Genomic DNA, 18592 nt, shown 5'->3' on the forward strand with positions numbered 1-18592 from the left:
GTGATTAATCACAATTAGTCAATAGAAAAATATAAAGATCTGTCAAATCAACTAATCGCGATTAATCGCAACTAACAAAAGTAATATATATACACAAAACAATATTTACAATTATGTTAGATGCAATTAATTACGATTAGTCGATAGAAAGATACAAAGTAAAAAATTGTCAAATTGACTAATCGCATCTAACAAAAGTGCTATATATACACAAAATATATATATTTACACACTTATGTTAGATGCAAATGCGATTAATTACAATTAGTCAATAGAAAAATGTAATGATCTGTCAAATCAACTAATCGCGATTAATCGCAACTAATAAAAGTGTAATATATATAAACAAAACAATATTTACAATTATGTTAGATGCAATTAATTACGATTAGTCGATAGAAAGGTATAAAGTAAAAAAAAATTGTCAAATCGAATAATCATGATTCATTACATCTAACAAAAGTAATATATACACACAAAATATATATTTACACGCTTTTATGTTAGATGCAATTAATTGCGATTAGTCGATAGAAAGTAAAAAGAAATGTATACAATATATATATATATATATATATATATATATATATATATATATATATACACAAAAAATATATTTACACACTTTTATGTTGGATGCAATTAATTGCGATTAGTCGATTTGACAGAACTTTTTTTTTTTTGCTACTTTCTATCTTTTATTACAACTTTTTTCTTTCATTTTTTTTTACACACACCTAAAGTACAGTTATTGGTCCCAAATTAAACACTAATTTTAAAGATACATTCTTTTTGCTTTACACTTTTTCCTCTTGTAGTTTATGAACACGTTTTCTTGATTTTCTTGTTTTGATCTCTGAGTAGGGATGCGCCAGGATTGTGACATACTTTAATGTTTCAGTAAATCTTTTATTTCTTTCATGTGATGTCATCATTTCCTCTTTCTTTTACTTAATCCATAATTACAATACTAGAGATAAAACATTAGTAGTCACAGGATATTGTATGTACAAACACATACAGCTGTTACCTCCTAATATTTAGCTTTGAAGCTTTAATAACACATTTTTCTGTTGACACAAAGTGAGTTGTTGTGTTGTTCGGGTTCCTCAGAGGACTGAAGCCGGCGATTTAACGAGTCTTTACCATCTCCGTGACTACAGATGCGTTACACCCACTTTCTGCCTCTCCAGAGAGAAGGCCAGGGAGGAGTGGTGTCACTCCCACCTGTTCACTCCTTTCCATGAAAACCATCTTCACATGAGCGACAGGGAGAAAACAAGAGGCGCAAGTAACGACTCTTCACCGATCTGACAATCAATCAGGGATTTACAGAAACTACAAAACTCACACATTTCATTAAAGGTAAGGGATTCTACTTAGTGAAGCTACAATATCGTTTAAATACCTTTAGATGAAGAACGTAAATCTGTTCTTTAATGACCTCTGCAAATACTTCGTATGAGTGGATAGCTATAATTGAGCTTTTCCACGGAGGGTCATGTTTAATGAGTGTTTTGACCATGTTGGTGTCGTGTCCACTCGGAGTGAGGTCTCAGGAGAGACCCGTGCTGTTGTTTTGCTGAAGGATTTTCCTCGCGTGTCCTGACTCTGAGTCATTGTTTTGCGTCGCGCGAGTGTGGCTGTAATGAACCCTGACGAGTCTCTGTTGTTCTCACTCACATCTTCACATCGTACAAACAATGATGTCAGCCGTTATTTAACATAAATTTGCAATATCTTTCAAAATATGTAAAACAATTCTGTTGAAAGACTCGATTAAGTAGGCTGCTCTGATAAGTTTCTTATGTTCACCACAGCTGCAATTATTGTTCAAAATAGGCCTACAGTAATACTGTTAAAATGTTATTACAATTTAAAATAATTTATATTTGAATGTTAAATATAATTTTCAGCATCATTACTCCAGTCTTCAGAGTCACATGATCCTTCAGAAATCATTTTAATATGATTTTTATTATTATCAATGTTTGAAACAGTTGTGCTGCTTCATATTTTTGTGCAAACAGACTTTTTTTTCAGGATTCTTTGACAAAAAGTTCAAAAGAAGCATTTATTTGAGATCTTTTGTAACATTACAAATGTCTTTAAAGGGTTAGTTCACCCAAAAATGAAAATAATGTCATTTATTACTCACCCTCATGCCGTCCCGTAAGACCTTCGTTAATCTTCAGAACACAAATTAAGATATTTTAGTTGAAATCCGATGACTCAGTGAGGCCTGCATAGCCAGCAACGACATTTCCCCTCTCAAGATCCATAAAGGTACTAAAAACATATTTAAATCGGTTCATGTGAGTACAGTGTTTCAATATTAATATTATAAAGCGACGAGAATATTTTTGGAGCGCCTAAAAAACAAAACAAACACTGCTTCAGGAAGCATCGGAGCATAAATGAATCAGTGTGTCGAATCATGATTCGGATCGCGTGTCAAACTGCCAACGGCTGAAATCACGTGACTTTGGCGCTCCGAACAGCAGATTCGACACTCATTCATCTGTGCTCCGATGCTTCCTGAAGCAGTGTTTTGAAATCCTTGCTGAATAAAAGGTTTTTTATTTAACTCATCTTACTCATCCCATACTTTTGAACAGTGGTTTATGCTGTGATACTGTATGATACCAATATTAATATTTACATTGTACTTCATGATACTTCATAGAATACCATGGTATTACCATAATACATGTCCCACCACATCCTAAAAAAATAATACCGTGGTAATTTGAAACTTACAAAAAAAGTAAAATGGTGCACAGGGTATTTTGGACATGTGGTAGTACTGCTATTTAAAATCCAACATTATATTATATAGGCTACTATAAATAATATTATATACTAAGATTATCATATTCAAATACCGTGGTAGTTTTTGTAAATAAACTCGCAAATATGTACTAACTTAACCCAATAGTGAATAATCTCCTTACAAAGAAGATATTTATAGGACAAAACCATATCTAGACTCTCAGGAGTGATTGAGAACTAATCAGTAATGTTGTGTAAGTAAACTTTTAGTCTTCAAATGTGAATGCAGTGATATAAAACGGATGTAATGACTGATATTATTCTTGTGTTAATTTGATTTGTTATTTTAATGTTAAATGTACAGTTGAAAATTAACAATAAATATGTAATACTTAACCAGACATTAAACAGCCATTGGTTGTGTATTCTACTATCAAATAATACAAAGGTTGCATGTTAGTCTCCAAGGGACATTGTTCGTCTCCATTTCTGAGATGACCCAGTATCCAGAGCTCAGAAAGACAATGTCACATGCACACTCAATGCTGACTAATACAAAGCCCGCTTTATCTTTTTTTTTTTTTTCCCCAACCGCTTTTGACATGCACTGTTGCCTGTGATTTCCCTCTCAATTTAGGAAACCTGATATGCGAGTCAGATATCAAGTTTCAGGGGTTCCAAAACCAGATTAATCAAGCAGATCACGCGGACTAAACATTAACACACTCCTATGAATGATTTTCATGTAGGAAAAACAAACACACTAGTGTGTGCCGCAAGCTACAAGCATTTTCATTTCAAAGACTTAACGTTTGTTTACGTGTTTGTTATTCCTTATGTCACCATGGATGGACTCTTTAGTCCTAAATACTCATGGGTGACCAAACTAATAATAACTTACAGACTGAATTCTCTTTAATGAGGAAGCAGACAACAATTGAGACAAAAAAAGTTCTGAACATTTTTAGATGGCAAATGTGACCAATCAGCTGCTAAATATTGAGCTGACTTTTGACCCTCAGATGCTAAAATCAATATTGTGTCATCCTAAGGGCCAGATTTACTAACATCTTGCACCAACTTTAGTGTCACTTTTGATCAATTGTATATGCATCCTTGCTGAATAAAGGATTAGTTCACTTCAGAATTCAAATTTCTTGATAATTTACTCACCCCCATGTCATCCAAGATGTTCATGTCTTTCTTTCTTCAGTTGAAAAGAAATTAAGGTTTTTGATGAAAACATTCCAGGATTATTCTCCTTATAGTGGACTTCAATGGACTCCAAACGGTTGAAGGTCAAAATGTCAGTTTCAGTGCAGCTTCAAAGGGCTTTAAACGATACCAGACGAGGAATAAGTGTCTTATCTAGTGAAACGATTGGTCATTGTCTAAAAAAATTAATAAAAATTATATACTTTTTAACCACAAATGCTCATCTTGCACTGCTCTGTGATGCGCATTACGTAATCATGTTGGAAAAGTCACTAAAGTACCTAAGTAGGGTCAAAAACACCATCTCATTTTCTCCTCCAGCTTCAAAAAATCTTTGAAATCTTTGTTTTACCTTATTTTGTAAAGGTCATTTGACCTAGTCTTTGCATGTTCGCTTTGTAGACACTTGCTCGGTGACCTTTCCAACATGATTATGTAATGCGTGGCGCATCGCAGAGCAGTGCAAGACGAGCATTTGTGGTTGAAAAGTATATACATTTAATTTTTTTTAGAAAATGACCGATTGTTTTGCTAGATAAGACCCTTATTCTCGTCTGTATCGTTTAAAGCTCTTTGAAGCTGCACTGAAACTGTAATTTTGACCTTCAACAGTTTGGAGTTCATTGAAGTCCACTATAAGGAGAATAATCCTGGAATGTTTTCATCAAAAACCTTCATTTCTTTTCGACTGAAGAAAGAAAGACATGTAAGACATTTGGATGACATGGGGGTGAGTAAATTATCTGGAACTTTTAATTCTGAAGTGAACTAATTCTTTAATTTCTTTAAATAAATAAAAAAAATCAAAATATATTTATACTGTCCAATGATTCCTCAAGATCAAATCATGAAGAGACTTAAGCTGTTACTTGTGACTCTTTCACCTTCATAAAATAATACTAAAAAAACTATTGTATAATTAAATTACATTTTACAATCTAAAAGACGTTTGGAGTCATAACATTTGAAGTCTAGCGATGATAAAACTGTTCTATTGGCACTAAGCAAGTAACTCTGACAGTCTGTAATTGTGAAACTTGCTGCATCAATAGTCCTTTATTGATGATTTTTAATGTTTATCTCATCTGTCTTTGGTCAATGACCCGATCAGTACCTTCTGTTCATCTTAAGCCTGAACAAACTCTGACCTCACATCGTGTCCTGGTGAGCGGCGGTGCATGTGACACACGCGTCATGTGATGCTGCTTGACAACCCGTTGTTAAAAGGTTGTGGATGGTGCAATTAAAACCTAATTAAAGTCCTTTTACACTGTTAAAGTGATATGATCGATAAGTCATGGCAACATATGTTTTTACATTACTTTAACTCATCAAAATAATTTACACAATGTTCAACTTTGTTATACAAGATTCAACTACTTTTTAAACCAGTTAAATATAATTTAAGTTGAAATGACTCATACATCCAAGTTGATTGTACTTACAAAATCAAGGAATAAACATTTGTAATGGCCTCATGATCTCAGTTTCTAGCAGGAAGTGATGTGTCACCTCTAATTTGTCATATTGGTGGACAATGACAAGCAGAAGTGTAGCTCATAAAATGAGGTTATTTGTGTTCAGAGAAGATCAGGTTACTACCATGTACAGTAACGCCTCTCTGATCTCACTGATTTTACATTGTGTTTTAAAGGAAATGCTCTTGTAAAATCCCCTCACCTTGTTTCCATCACTGGCAGTAATTGTTTTCACGACGTAAGCAACAGACGTACATTAACTTCAGAGAGCGTTAATTATCAAAGTTTTGAAAGCAGAAAATAAAGTCAAGAGGTTGTAGTATGATGTTATGCCAAATAAATTGTATTTTTTAGACAATAACATTTCATATATATATATATAAAACCCTGGTGAATCATCAAACATATAACATGCTAGAAACATAATAATCACTGTAATAATCATCCATTCATAGATTCTTAAGTATTTGCCTATTAAAATCCAAACAGCAACTTTTTTTTTTTGGCCAGGCAGTGTTTATATATATATATATATATATATATATATATATATATATATATATATATATCCATTACATTACATTACATTACATTACATTACATAACTCGTTTATCACATTGATTTGAATAAGAAAATCTTACAGTATTAATGAAAAAATACAAAGAGAAAAAAAATCTATTTTTTATTATTAACAATATGAAGTGCATTAAATATCACATCTCTCTCTCTCTCTCTCTCTCTCTCTCTATATATATATATATATATATATATATATATATAATCCATTACATTTCATATTGAAGGTAACTTTTGGATTTTGAAGGTTTATCACTTTGATTTGAATAAGAAAATCTTACCGTATTAATGAAAAAATACAAAGAGAAAAAAATCTATTTTTTATTATTAGCAACATTAAGTGCATTAAATATTACATCTCTCTCTCTCTCTCTCTCTCTCTCTCTCTCTCTCTATATATATATATATATATATATATATATATATATATATAATCCATTACATTACACATTGAAGGTAACTTTTGGATTACTTTTGGATTACTTTTGACCTAACTCGTTTATCACATTGATTTGAATAAGAAAATCTTACAGTATTAATGAAAAAATACAAAGAGAAAAAAAAATCTGTTTTTATTATTAACAATATGAAGTGCATTAAATATTACATCTCATCAGGGTTTCTCAGACTGGGGTTTGTGTGTTTAATGAAAAGCTATTTAGTAATTATTAAAATAAATAATTTTAAAATAAAAACAATCCAAATAAAACAGTATGGAGAATCAATGAATTATCAATGATTTACTGCCACTGTGAGAATATCATGTAGTGTCATTACGAGTATTTAAAATGTAAAATAATGTAATTAAAAGTATAATCAGGTCACATGCTCAGTGTCTCTATAATAGTGCAGAATCATGTTATTTCTTATCTCAAACATTTGGACCTCGCTCTAGGTATGACAGAGTAAAGGGAGGTTTTTGTCTCGCTCCCTTTGTGTTTCCCACAAAAAGCTCAAAAGACTCTTTAAATATTAGCTCAGGTCCTTTGGTCTATTAAAACACGGATCTGACCTTTAAGAGAACTCAATAGGGTGTATATATGTTTTATATATAGGTATTACACACCTTATTTAGGTCACACAAAGCTTATTGACTAAACCAAAGTTTATTTATTTATACATATCAGAACTTTATGAACCATAAACCTTAGATTACAGACATGGCCTATAATGTGATCCCTATAGATCACGTCTTTGTTTCAAATAAAATCTCACATTTATTAACCTTTGTTGATTACATAAAGCTGGCCAGTCCTTCAGGTGTTGCTGTTTGCACTGGATTATATTAGCATTTGTGAAAAGAACAAACACTAGTTTCATTGACTTAGAATGAGGCATATTTTTGGGGTGTGACTTTGTATTTTATACCTGTTCAGGCGCATCTTGTTAAAAAGCCACTTCCTGTATAAGTGACCAACTCAATTTGCAAGGTTTGCATGAAGCTGTGACTTGTGTGGCCAGCGTTCTGGGGTTAACGAGAGTTGTAGTTAAATCAGTTACTACAGCAAAACCACCATCTTTCCCCCCACAGCATTTCCTGGACGGCGTACTTTGTCTTACAAAATCATCCAAGCAATTGTTTATTGTATATTCGGTATCCAGAAATTCATTAAAACTAAATGTTAATAATCTTACAAGTTTAGATTATCTTTAATAAAAAAAAAAATAGTCCTCTAATTATAAAGTACTTTGTTGTTAATTCTTTTTTTTTCTTTCAGGTGTCATTTCCATCCAATCAAAATGGGCTGCTTTGGATTTTTGAAAACGATGATGTTTATCTTCAATGGGATCATCTTTGTAAGTAATGCTCATATTTGTTCAGAAAAGTTATGAGTTAAAATAATTCTGTGAAAGTCATTTCAGGTTTACCTGCTTTAACGGCCTGTGACTGTTTCCGTGTTTTGCATGATGACAGATGTATCTACTGTATATAGTTTATTTAAATCCAAAACATCTATTTACATTATGCTCTTAGCTGCTATACACTGTCTATATACTGAGTACAAAGTTTGATAAAAGTGTTGAGTTTTCTCCAGATCCATAGGGAACAAACAGGCAAATCATCTCATTTTCATGTGGTTTAGGTGGGTTGAATGCAAATCATTTTGCTATTCACATTTTTTGCTCAACAGTGACATTCAGGCATTTTAATTGTGATTTAGTGGTGCAAATACATTTTAGAGCCTCTATATGTTGTTAAGAGGACATTGGCAGGTATGAAGGGATCCTGTAAGGCTCTTTTATATGTTCAGCTTTCTTTAGTGTGTATTGTTGCTATTTGAGCGTGAAAAAGGTCTGTAAAGTAACAAAGCATAAAGTCACTCTCTTCTCTTTATCAGTATCTCCCTGAAACTCCTCCATTGTAGTCTTGAGTTTTCTTCCAGGAACAAACATGTAACAATATTCCAAGTACAGGTCTCTGCGGAGCAAAAGAGGAGCGTCTCTCAGTTTCGGGCCATTTTCTAACCGGGAGAGGTGTTTTTAATGATCCAACCAAAAAAGAACGGAAGCCGGGATAGGCGTTTTTTTTTTTTTTTTTTTTTAATAAAATATAAAAAAATAAAACAGTATGGAAGTCTGAAATTATTATTCAGACTTCCGTACATTATTATTTTATTTTTTCTTGTTTTCTCATGATCACAACTATTTTTTTTTAATGTTTAGATCACGAGAAACAACTTATGTCGAGATAATGAGATATAAATAAATAAAGTAATGCTGAATGCTTGACTTCCGTATGCGGAAAACTATGCGTTTTCCCCGAATGCCTGCCTAGATATATGGAAACATTTTACTATAATATATTCACATATTTTGAAGAGTATCAACTATTATACAAGATCTGTAGCTTATAGCTCGAGGAGGCGAAATATATGATTTATGCAAGTTTTTTATATATTAAACTTTACTCAGTTTTTTGTTTGTTTAATTATTATTATTTTATTTTTTATTATTATTATTATTATTATTTTGCATAAACTACGAATTATAATGACACAGGATGTAATTTTGTCACAATATGGCTACTGCAGTCTATATTTTACATAGGCTACACATTTTATTCGTCATTTGTCTGAACTCATTTGAGGTTGGACATGGCCCAGGTGAATAAATACTATAGTAATTTATAGTAAATACTATAGTGTTTTTGAACCATTCTATAGTAAAACTGTAGTGTAGGCTATATTATAGTATTTACAACACTTTCTTAATGAATGCTACAGCATACTGTAATATTAAAGGGTTAGTTCACCCAAAAATGAAAATAATGTCATTTATTACTCTCCCTCATGCTGTTCCACACCCGTAACACCTTCGTTCATCTTCGGAACACAAATTAAGATATTTTAGTTGAAATCCGATGGCTCCGTGAGGCCTTCATAGGGAGCAATGGACATTTCCTCTCTCAAGATCCATTAATGTACTAAAAACATATTTAAATCAGTTCATGTGAGTACAGTGGTTCAATATTAATATTATAAAGTGACGGGAATATTTTTGGAGCGCCAAAAAAACAAAATAACAAATTATATAGTGATGGCCGATTTCAAAGCTTTGGATCATAAATGAATCAGTGTATCGAATCTGCTGTTCAGAGCGCAAAGTCACGTGATTTCAGCCGTTGGCAGTTTGACACACGATCTGAATCATGATTCGATACTCTGATTCATTTGTGCTCCGATGCTTCATGAAGCAGTGTTTTGAAATCGGCCATCACTAAATAAGTCGTTATTTTGTTTTTTTTGGTGCTCCAAAAAAACGCTTTATAATATTAATATTGAACCACTGTACTCACATGAACTGATTTAAATATGTTTTTAGTACCTTTATGGATCTTGAGAGAGGAAATGTCATTGCTGGTTATGGAGGCCTCACGGAGCCATCAGATTTCAACTAAAATATCTTAATTTGTGTTCCGAAGATTAAAGAAGGTCTTACGGGTGTGGAACGACATGAGGGTGAGTAATTAATGACAGAATTTTCATTTTTGGGTGAACTAACCCTTTAATTATAGTGAACTGATCAACTGTAATAAATACTGAAGGATACCTTAGTTTTTACTACAGGAAACTGTAGTGTATTGTAGTATAATAACCCCTATAGTAACGTAATTTGTTTATATCACTATAGTTGTTATATTACCACAACTAGAATTACCACAGCAAATTAATTCAAGTACTTTACTATAGTATGGTTCAAAAACACTATAGTATTTACTATAAATTACTACAATATTTTTTCACCTGGAGGGCTACAAGATTTATCATTAGTCAAATAGTTTCTTAAGGTAAGATATTTCACCTTCTTGTGCTACACATCTTGTATAATAATTTATGCTCTTCAATATGAATAACGCAGAAGAACACATCCAATGGCACGCGATCAACAGCCTATTTTATTTAAATCTCTCGCATGCCAAATTTAATGTGCATAATGTAAACCTTCGTCATAAAAACTATTGAAGTGACATAACTACTGGAGTCAAGAGTCACCACACTCAGACATCTTCAGGAAAAGGACTACCAAGCCACTTCTGAAACAGAAACAACGTCAGAAGCATCTTACCTGGGCTAAGGAGAAAAAGAACTGGACAGTGAACAGTGGTCGAAAGTCCTCTTTTCAGATAAAAGTAAATTTTGCATTTCATGTTGAAATCATGGTCCCAGAGTCTGAAGGAAGACTGGAGAGGCACAGAATCCAAGCTGCTTGAAGTCTAGTGGGAAGTTTCTGGAGTCAGTAATGATTTGGGGGGCCGTGACATCTGCTGATGTTGGTCCATTGTGTTTTATCAAGTGCAAAGTCAATGCAGCCATCTTCCAGGAGATTTTGGAGCACTTTATGCTTCCGTCTGCTGACAAGCTTTATGGAGATGCTGATTTCCTTTTCCAGCAGGACTTTAGCACCTGCCCACAGTGCAAAAACCACTTCCAAGTGGTTTGCTGACCATGATATTACTGTGCTTTATTGGCCAGCCAACATGCCTGACCCCTGAATCTATGGGATATTTTCAAGAGAAAGAGGAGAAACAGTCGATCCAACAATATACAGATGATCTGAAGGCTCAATAGTGCCTCAGCAGTGCCACAGGCTGATCATTTCCATGCCACACTTCACTGATGCTGTAATTTGTGCTAGGAGCAAGTCATTTGCTGTAATATGTGCTGCCGACCAAGTATTGAGTGTACAAATGAACATACTTTAAAGAACTTGAACTTTTCTGTTTTGAAAATCCATTTTTTGATTGATCTTAGGAAATATTCTAATATTTTGAAATACTGGATTTTGGACTTTCATGAGCTGTACGCTCTAATCATCAAAATTAAAAAAAAAAAAAAAAACGTTTGAAATGTTTTACTTTACATGTAGGGAATCTAGAATATATGAAATTTTTTAAATAATTTACAATAAAAAAATTAACTTTTTCACCATATTCTAATTATATGACCAGCACCTGTATGAGTGAAATGACTTCTTGAACAAAAACATGTTGGGCGGGGCTTGATTTTGTCAGTGTGAAATTGATTGGATGGTCGTGGTTTGCTATTGGTGGATCTCATGTGAGTGACAGGTTGCCCCGCCCTCGCACCAGTAAACACGTCATCAGAGAAGAGAAGAGCTGCAAGAAGGAGGGGAAGTTATTTTGATTAGAGATTATGAGGGCACAAGAGTGTTATCATTTATAATACTGTAATATACCATAAAAAAAAACAATAATTATTCATTTTGATTTCATGGTGACTTTTTAGGGCCTCTGTATGATGATATAATGTTTAAAACAAAATGTGTAAACCCATTCCAGTTTCCAACTCAAAAATCGAAATGTCTGTGTTTTGTTGTTGACGTAGCTGGCAGGAGCAGCTATTCTAGGTGTGGGGATCTGGGTGAAGGTGGACAGTGGATCTATCCTGGGTTTTCTGCAGAATATACCAGGAGCTTCAGTTCAGCTGGGACAGGTCTTGAACGTGGGATACCTCCTGATCGCGGTGGGCGCTGTGCTGGTCGTCCTGGGCTTCCTGGGCTGCTGTGGAGCGATCAGAGAGAGCAGGTGTATGCTGCTGATGGTACGTCACTGCAGGCCGGTGTGGTGGGAAATCGAGACCTGCCAGGAATCGTGTGTCCTTTAGGACCCAGAGTAATCCCATTGGTTCAACAGACTTTTAATGGATAGTATTTTTAGTGCCTGATTATAATTCCTGCAAAATCACGTTATGATTTATAGCATTTAAAATGCATTATAATGACCATTAATGTCTTTTAAATTACATGGTTCATTTAATGTATTTCTTGTTCTTACTGTTTTTTTAGTTATCTCATTTACTAGCATAGCATACATCTACCCGATTAGCCGGCTAGTTTAGCTTATATTATATTAGGTATGTTTTTTGCTTCAAATATCTGTTTCCAGTTGTTTTGTTACGCAATACATAGACATTCATTTTATATTTCAAGCATGTTGTTTGTGCACTTAATGTATTAAACATCATACAATAGTTAACTGGGTTATAATTAGTCAAGACATCATTATAACAACTTTTGATTAGGCATTACCGTCTGGGTCCTAAAGGAACAACACATGCCTCCAACTGCTACATAATCAACCTCTCAGAGGAGAGTTATTGTAGTTAACTAGAAAAATCCTCACTAACTGGCAGGTCTTTATACATATAATTTATATAGCGATTATTATATCTAATATAATATTAGATATATTATTTCATATGTAAGACCTTTAAATGTAAATCAGAAGCTCAAGAAAAAATGAGCAGAAAGCCTTTATTTGGCTTTATTTGATCAAAAAATACAGTAAAAACAGTCAAATATTATTACAATTTAAAACAACTGATTTCTATTGTAATATATTTTAAAATATAATTTATTCCTGTGATCAAAGCTGAATTTTCAGCATCATTACTCCAATCTTTAGTGTCACATGATCCGTCAGAAATCATTCTAATTCATTAATTTCTTATTATTATCAATGTTTAAAACAGTTGTGCTGCTTCATATTTTTGATTAAACGGTGATAAAAAAAAAAAATCTGGATTTGCTGAATGAAAGTATAATTTTATTAACTTAAAAAAGCTCACTGTATACTGCAGTGGACTTACTTTCATATGTGTTCATTTATTCAATTTGCCTCTCAATCTCTCTCTCTCTCTCTTCAGTTCTTCATCATTATTTTGATAGTCTTCATTGCTGAAGTCGCTGGAGCGATCGTGCTTCTGGTCTTTAAGCCTCTGGTAAGTTTTTACACATAATATTTTCCACTTTGTCCATGCAGAAGTAAATACTCAAACTTTCTTAAGAAACCTATAAGGACAAGGCATAATTATATAATCACATAGCACTCAAACCTCCTTGTTTGTATATTTCAGGCAGAAAACCTTATAAAGCAGTTGGGAGATGAAGCTGTGAAAAGCATCAGAAAAGATTATGGGAAAAACGCAGATCTTACTGGACTATGGAACACGACTATGAAAGGGGTTTGTGACACTTTGGTTCATAAAAAGAGAATACAGATTTAATACAGAAACATTCTCAAAATTATACAGAATCTTGACACTCTCACATAAAAAAACTATAAAATTCGTCCTTTTTAATATTGAGTATTTGTTACACCAGGACCCGTGCTTCATAAGGAATATAAAACTTTCTCTCATAAACCATAGTGTTTAGCAGTGTAAAACATCACCTGCCCAAAAATAATTAACCATTTATTAATTAATAATAATGAATAATTAATTCCAATTCCAACGAGCTCCTCTGTCTGTAATAGTACCTTTTGGCTGAATTAGACTGAAGTTAAATCTAACTCTCATTGCTTCTCTTTTAGCTGAAGTGCTGTGGATTCAACAACTATACAGATTTCACAAATTCTTACTTTGTGAACGAAACCAAGTATTACCCATTTCAGTGCTGTACTGGAGCTCCCTGCAGTGAGGCCGCAGCTATAAATTCGGTGAGACTTGAGGACAATATTTATATTTATTCATATACGGTCTCCAGTCAATTCTCAAGGTTTGCACACTCTTTGACATTTATATCTGTGTATCTTTCTTTTTCTCTCTCTCTCAGACTGTAGCAGGTTGTTTCCCTGCAATGAAGAAGCTGGTAGATGAGAATGCAGTTATCATCATAGCTGTAGCATTGGGCATCGCTGCTCTTGAGGTACTTTATTTCTGTCAATCATTTTAAAAGTCAGGAAATCTAGTGTGACTTCTTTTCTCGTAATCCTGAGTTTGTATCTCACAATTCAAACTTTTTTCTCGTAACCCCGAGGATATATCTCACAATTCAAACTTTTTTCTTGTAATCCCAAATTTATATCGCACAATTCAAACTTTTTTTCTCGTAATCCCGAGGTTATGTCTCACAATTCAAACTTTTTTCTCGTAATCCCAAGTTTATATCGCACAATTCAAACTTTTTTCTCATAACCCCGAGGATATATCTCACAATTCAAACTTTTTTCTCGTAATCCCAAATTTATATCTCACAATTCAAACTTTTTTTCTCGTAATCCCGAGGTTATGTCTCACAATTCAAACTTTTTTTCTCGTAATCCCGAGGTTATGTCTCACAATTCAAACTTTTTTCTTGTAATCCCAAATTTATATCGCACAATTCAAACTTTTTTTCTCGTAATCCCGAGGTTATGTCTCACAATTCAAACTTTTTTCTCGTAATCCCAAGGTTATGTCTCACAATTCAAACTTTTTTCTCGTAATCCCGAGGTTATGTCTCACAATTCAAACTTTTTTCTTGTAATCCCAAATTTATATCGCACAATTCAAACTTTTTTTCTTGTAATCCTGAGGTTATATCTCACAATTCAAACTTTTTTCTCGTAATCCCAAATTTATATCTCACAATTCAAACTTTTTTTCTCGTAATCCCGAGGTTATGTCTCACAATTCAAACTTTTGTCTTATAACCCCGAGGTTATATATCACAATTCAAACTTTTTTCTCATAACCCCGAGGTTATGTCTCACAATTCAAACTTTTTTTCTCGTAATCCCGAGGTTATGTCTCACAATTCAAACTTTTGTCTCATAACCCCGAGGTTATATCTCACAATTCAAACTTTTTTCTTATAATCCCAAATTTATATCGCACAACTCAAACTTTTTTCTCGTAATCCCGAGGTTATGTCTCACAATTCAAACTTTTTTCTCGTAATCCCAAATTTATATCGCACAATTCAAACTTTTTTCTCGTAATCCCAAGGTTATGTCTCACAATTCAAACTTTTTTTCTCGTAATCCTGAGTTTGTATCTCACAATTCAGACTTTTTTCTCGTAGTCCCAAATTTATATCGCACAATTCAAACTTTTTTCTCATAATCCCAAGTTTATATCGCACAATTCAAACTTTTTTCTCGTAATCCCAAGGTTATGTCTCACAATTCAAACTTTTTTCTCATAATCCCGAGTTTGTATCTCACAAATCAGACTTTTTTCTTGTAATCCTGAGTTTGTATCTCACAATTCAAACTTTTTTCTCATAATCCCGAGTTTGTCTCACAATTCAAACTTTTTTCTCGTAATCCCGAGGTTATGTCTCACAATTCAAACTTTTTTCTCATAATCCCGAGTTTGTATCTCACAAATCAGACTTTTTTCTTGTAATCCTGAGTTTGTTTCTCACAATTCAAACTTTTTTCTCATAATCCCGAGTTTATATCTCACAATTCAAACTTTTTTCTCATAATCCCGAGTTTGTCTCACAATTCAAACTTTTTTCTCGTAATCCCGAGGTTATGTCTCACAATTCAAACTTTTTTCTCGTAATCCCAAATTTATATCTCACAATTCAAACTTTTTTCTCGTAATCCCAAGGTTATATCTCACAATTCAAACTTTTTTCTCGTAATCCCGAGTTTATGTCTCACAATTCAAACTTTTTTCTCGTAATTCCCGAGTTTATATCACACAATTCAGATTTTTTCTCGCAATTGCAAGTTTATATTTGATAATTCTGAGTTTATAACTCACAGTTGCAGCCCACTGTTTAGATACACTATGCAGTAGTATTCTACATTTCTGTCACTTTACCTCATTTTCAGTTATCACATTGTAAATAAAAATGGATATTTTGAATTTGAATCCAGTTTTATGTAAAATAATAATAATAATAATAAAATAATAATCTGCAGTTAAAAAGTAGCACAGTGGAATGGTGTGGTCCTTAAGGAAATAAATGTAGTAAATTTTGATTTTCTGTTCTCTTTGATAGGTAATGCATTTATTTCCTTTGTTTGGACAATAATTACAACCTTAATATACCTGACTGTATCACTAAATATAAATGTAAATGACTGAAAATATAAATACTGATAAAATATAAATACAAAGCCCTTTATGATGTGTATGAAGTCCTGTGATGCTAATGGTATTTATTTCTCTTTCTGTTCTCATTTTCAGCTTGCGGCGATGATTGTGTCCATGACCCTGTATTGTAAAATAGGGTCTAAAGTTGATTAATGTCTCACTTTAACTTAAAAAATCTCTCTGATGACTCCTCGGTTACTGAGGATGAGGTGGATCATCTGTCTAAATGAGATCACTGTGACTTCTTCAACCATTTCCAAATGTTTCAAACAATTTGACTTTGCACGTCGTTGTGGATATGAGTGTCTGCTAAATGCCTTTACTGTTAAGACTGTTAAGCCTAAAACTTGAGTTTTGAGAGATCCCATTTTTACTATAGATGTGTTAAAATACGCTATCTTAGCTGTTTTAATGCTTAATGTTTCCTTATTATAATTTTTTTTTTTTTTTTTTACTTTTTTACTTTGCCTATGCAATGTTTTCTTATTTAAAAACAAAATGCTTTGTTTAATCGCATTACACCCATGGCATTATTTTGTAATTATGAACACACTGAAAGGTTTTCCTACTCTCTTTATATGTGCAATGACCAAAAAAAGGCCAAATGTTTTCTATCAAATGTTGCTGATTGTAATTTATTGTAAACTTTTTACAAACCATTTCAAATGTGCCTGTTCATAATAAAGCACAATGTTTTATCTTTAAAGTCTGTGTATAGAGTTTAAAAAATTGATTATATCTAAAATATTCATGTAAAATGTTTATTTTGAAAATAATTATAAAGGCAATATTTCGACTTGTTTGTGATTTGTCATTTCTTTCAGTTCACTTCAACTCCACTAAAATACATTCAGCCCATCATTATTACAAATCACATGATCACATTTAAAAAAAAAAAAAAAAAAAAAAAAAAAAATTGTTGCTTTTTAGAGTAGCAAGATGATTTTTCAAATGATGAATTCACTTTAGAGGGTAAACAAATCATGGATTGAAATTGATGGATGAATAAAGTTACAAACTCCCACATATTATTAATTAATTAATTTTTATTTATTTATTTATTTATTTATTTGTGGTCATAATTTACTCACCACTGTATCTGTTTTCTGACTAGACAAACTGAACAGCTTTATTATCATATCGTCCTGAGACCCAGAAAAAAAGGTTTTTGAATTTAGTATTTTTTCATGTCATTATATTGTTTAGAGCATAAGAAAGAAATTAAAAAATAACATTTTTGAAAAAATTATATTGTATTCATATGTTATGCTATGTCCTCTGTAGTGGAAACCAGGACTAAGTTGTTTAAAAAATAACACGGCATGAAATGACATGTACAGGCAAAAACAATAGGATTTTTTTTAACCCTTTCGAGCGTGAGTTTAAAATATTCTAACTGTCCCCCCCAGAGTGAGTTTTTTTTAAGGCGACCGTTATTTTAGAACGTTTGCCTTTAATGTTTCCATAGCGACGCGTCATGCGTGTCACGAGCGCTGAGCGCAGCCACAATAACACTGTATGACAGGTGGATCGCTATTATTTTGTTTTTCCTTGTTTATTTAAAATATTCACAAACTTGCTTACCATGTTATCAACTATCTGATATTCCGATCCTCAAATATGTGTAAGTGAGTGTGTTTTGTCGTTTAAAAGCCTTTATAAATGATCTTTATCTTGATCTATAATGCGAGATGGGCGCCGCCATCTTAGTTTGCCCCGCAGTTCGCAGAGTCCTGTCAGTCGGATTTACAGCAGGTGAATTCATCATTTTCTCCCAAAATATATGCAAGTAAGTGGCTGGTGAACTGGAAGAATAATAGAGTAAACTTTGTAGTTACTTGGGCCCATTATGTGTATCTGATATGAATAAATGTCGGCAAATTGTAAACGAATGGATTGTTATTGCTCCTTCCACTGATGTCTGACATCAGTTTGTATTTTATAAACTCTAAATATATTGTTTTAATGGTGCTTATGCCTATTTAAATGTCTGAAACCTTAAAAAAGAAACGTTATGTGGCTGAAAACACTGCATAGCTGCAATATATGACAAGAGCTGCGCGCGTCCGTCTCAAAGCCAAAGCGCGAAAGCGCAGTTTGAATGTGGCAGTTATGTGACGTCGCTGAACGTTCGAAATCCCATATGTGGGACCGTACGCCCAATTTTTAGGCTTCACGATTGTTTTTAACCAAACTATGTATAAAGATGAATCTCA

General features: G+C 33.0%; 1 protein-coding gene across 1 annotated transcript; it reads left to right on the plus strand.

Moving 5' to 3' along the window:
• Positions 1-981: 981 nt before the first annotated feature.
• On the plus strand, positions 982-17172 carry tspan35 (tetraspanin 35). The gene is made up of 8 exons (XM_048180770.1): positions 982-1365; positions 7761-7839; positions 11889-12104; positions 13209-13283; positions 13419-13526; positions 13877-14002; positions 14119-14211; positions 16470-17172. The coding sequence occupies exons 2-8, from the start codon at positions 7783-7785 to the stop codon at positions 16527-16529; spliced, it is 735 nt and encodes a 244-aa protein (XP_048036727.1). The 5' UTR covers positions 982-1365; positions 7761-7782; the 3' UTR covers positions 16530-17172.
• Positions 17173-18592: the final 1420 nt, after the last annotated feature.

Source organism: Megalobrama amblycephala, linkage group LG1, assembly GCF_018812025.1.
Source record: "Megalobrama amblycephala isolate DHTTF-2021 linkage group LG1, ASM1881202v1, whole genome shotgun sequence".
Taxonomy (NCBI): Eukaryota; Metazoa; Chordata; class Actinopteri; order Cypriniformes; family Xenocyprididae; genus Megalobrama; species Megalobrama amblycephala.

Bases quoted from the DNA above. Each gene is read 5' to 3' on its own strand.
- tspan35 (XM_048180770.1), top strand. From the start codon at position 7,783: ATGGGCTGCTTTGGATTTTTGAAAACGATGATGTTTATCTTCAATGGG. The intron at 7,840-11,888 runs GTAAGTAATGCT...TTGTTGACGTAG, and splicing joins TCTTCAATGGGATCATCTTT to CTGGCAGGAGCAGCTATTCT. The intron at 12,105-13,208 runs GTACGTCACTGC...CTCTCTCTTCAG, and splicing joins GCAGGTGTATGCTGCTGATG to TTCTTCATCATTATTTTGAT.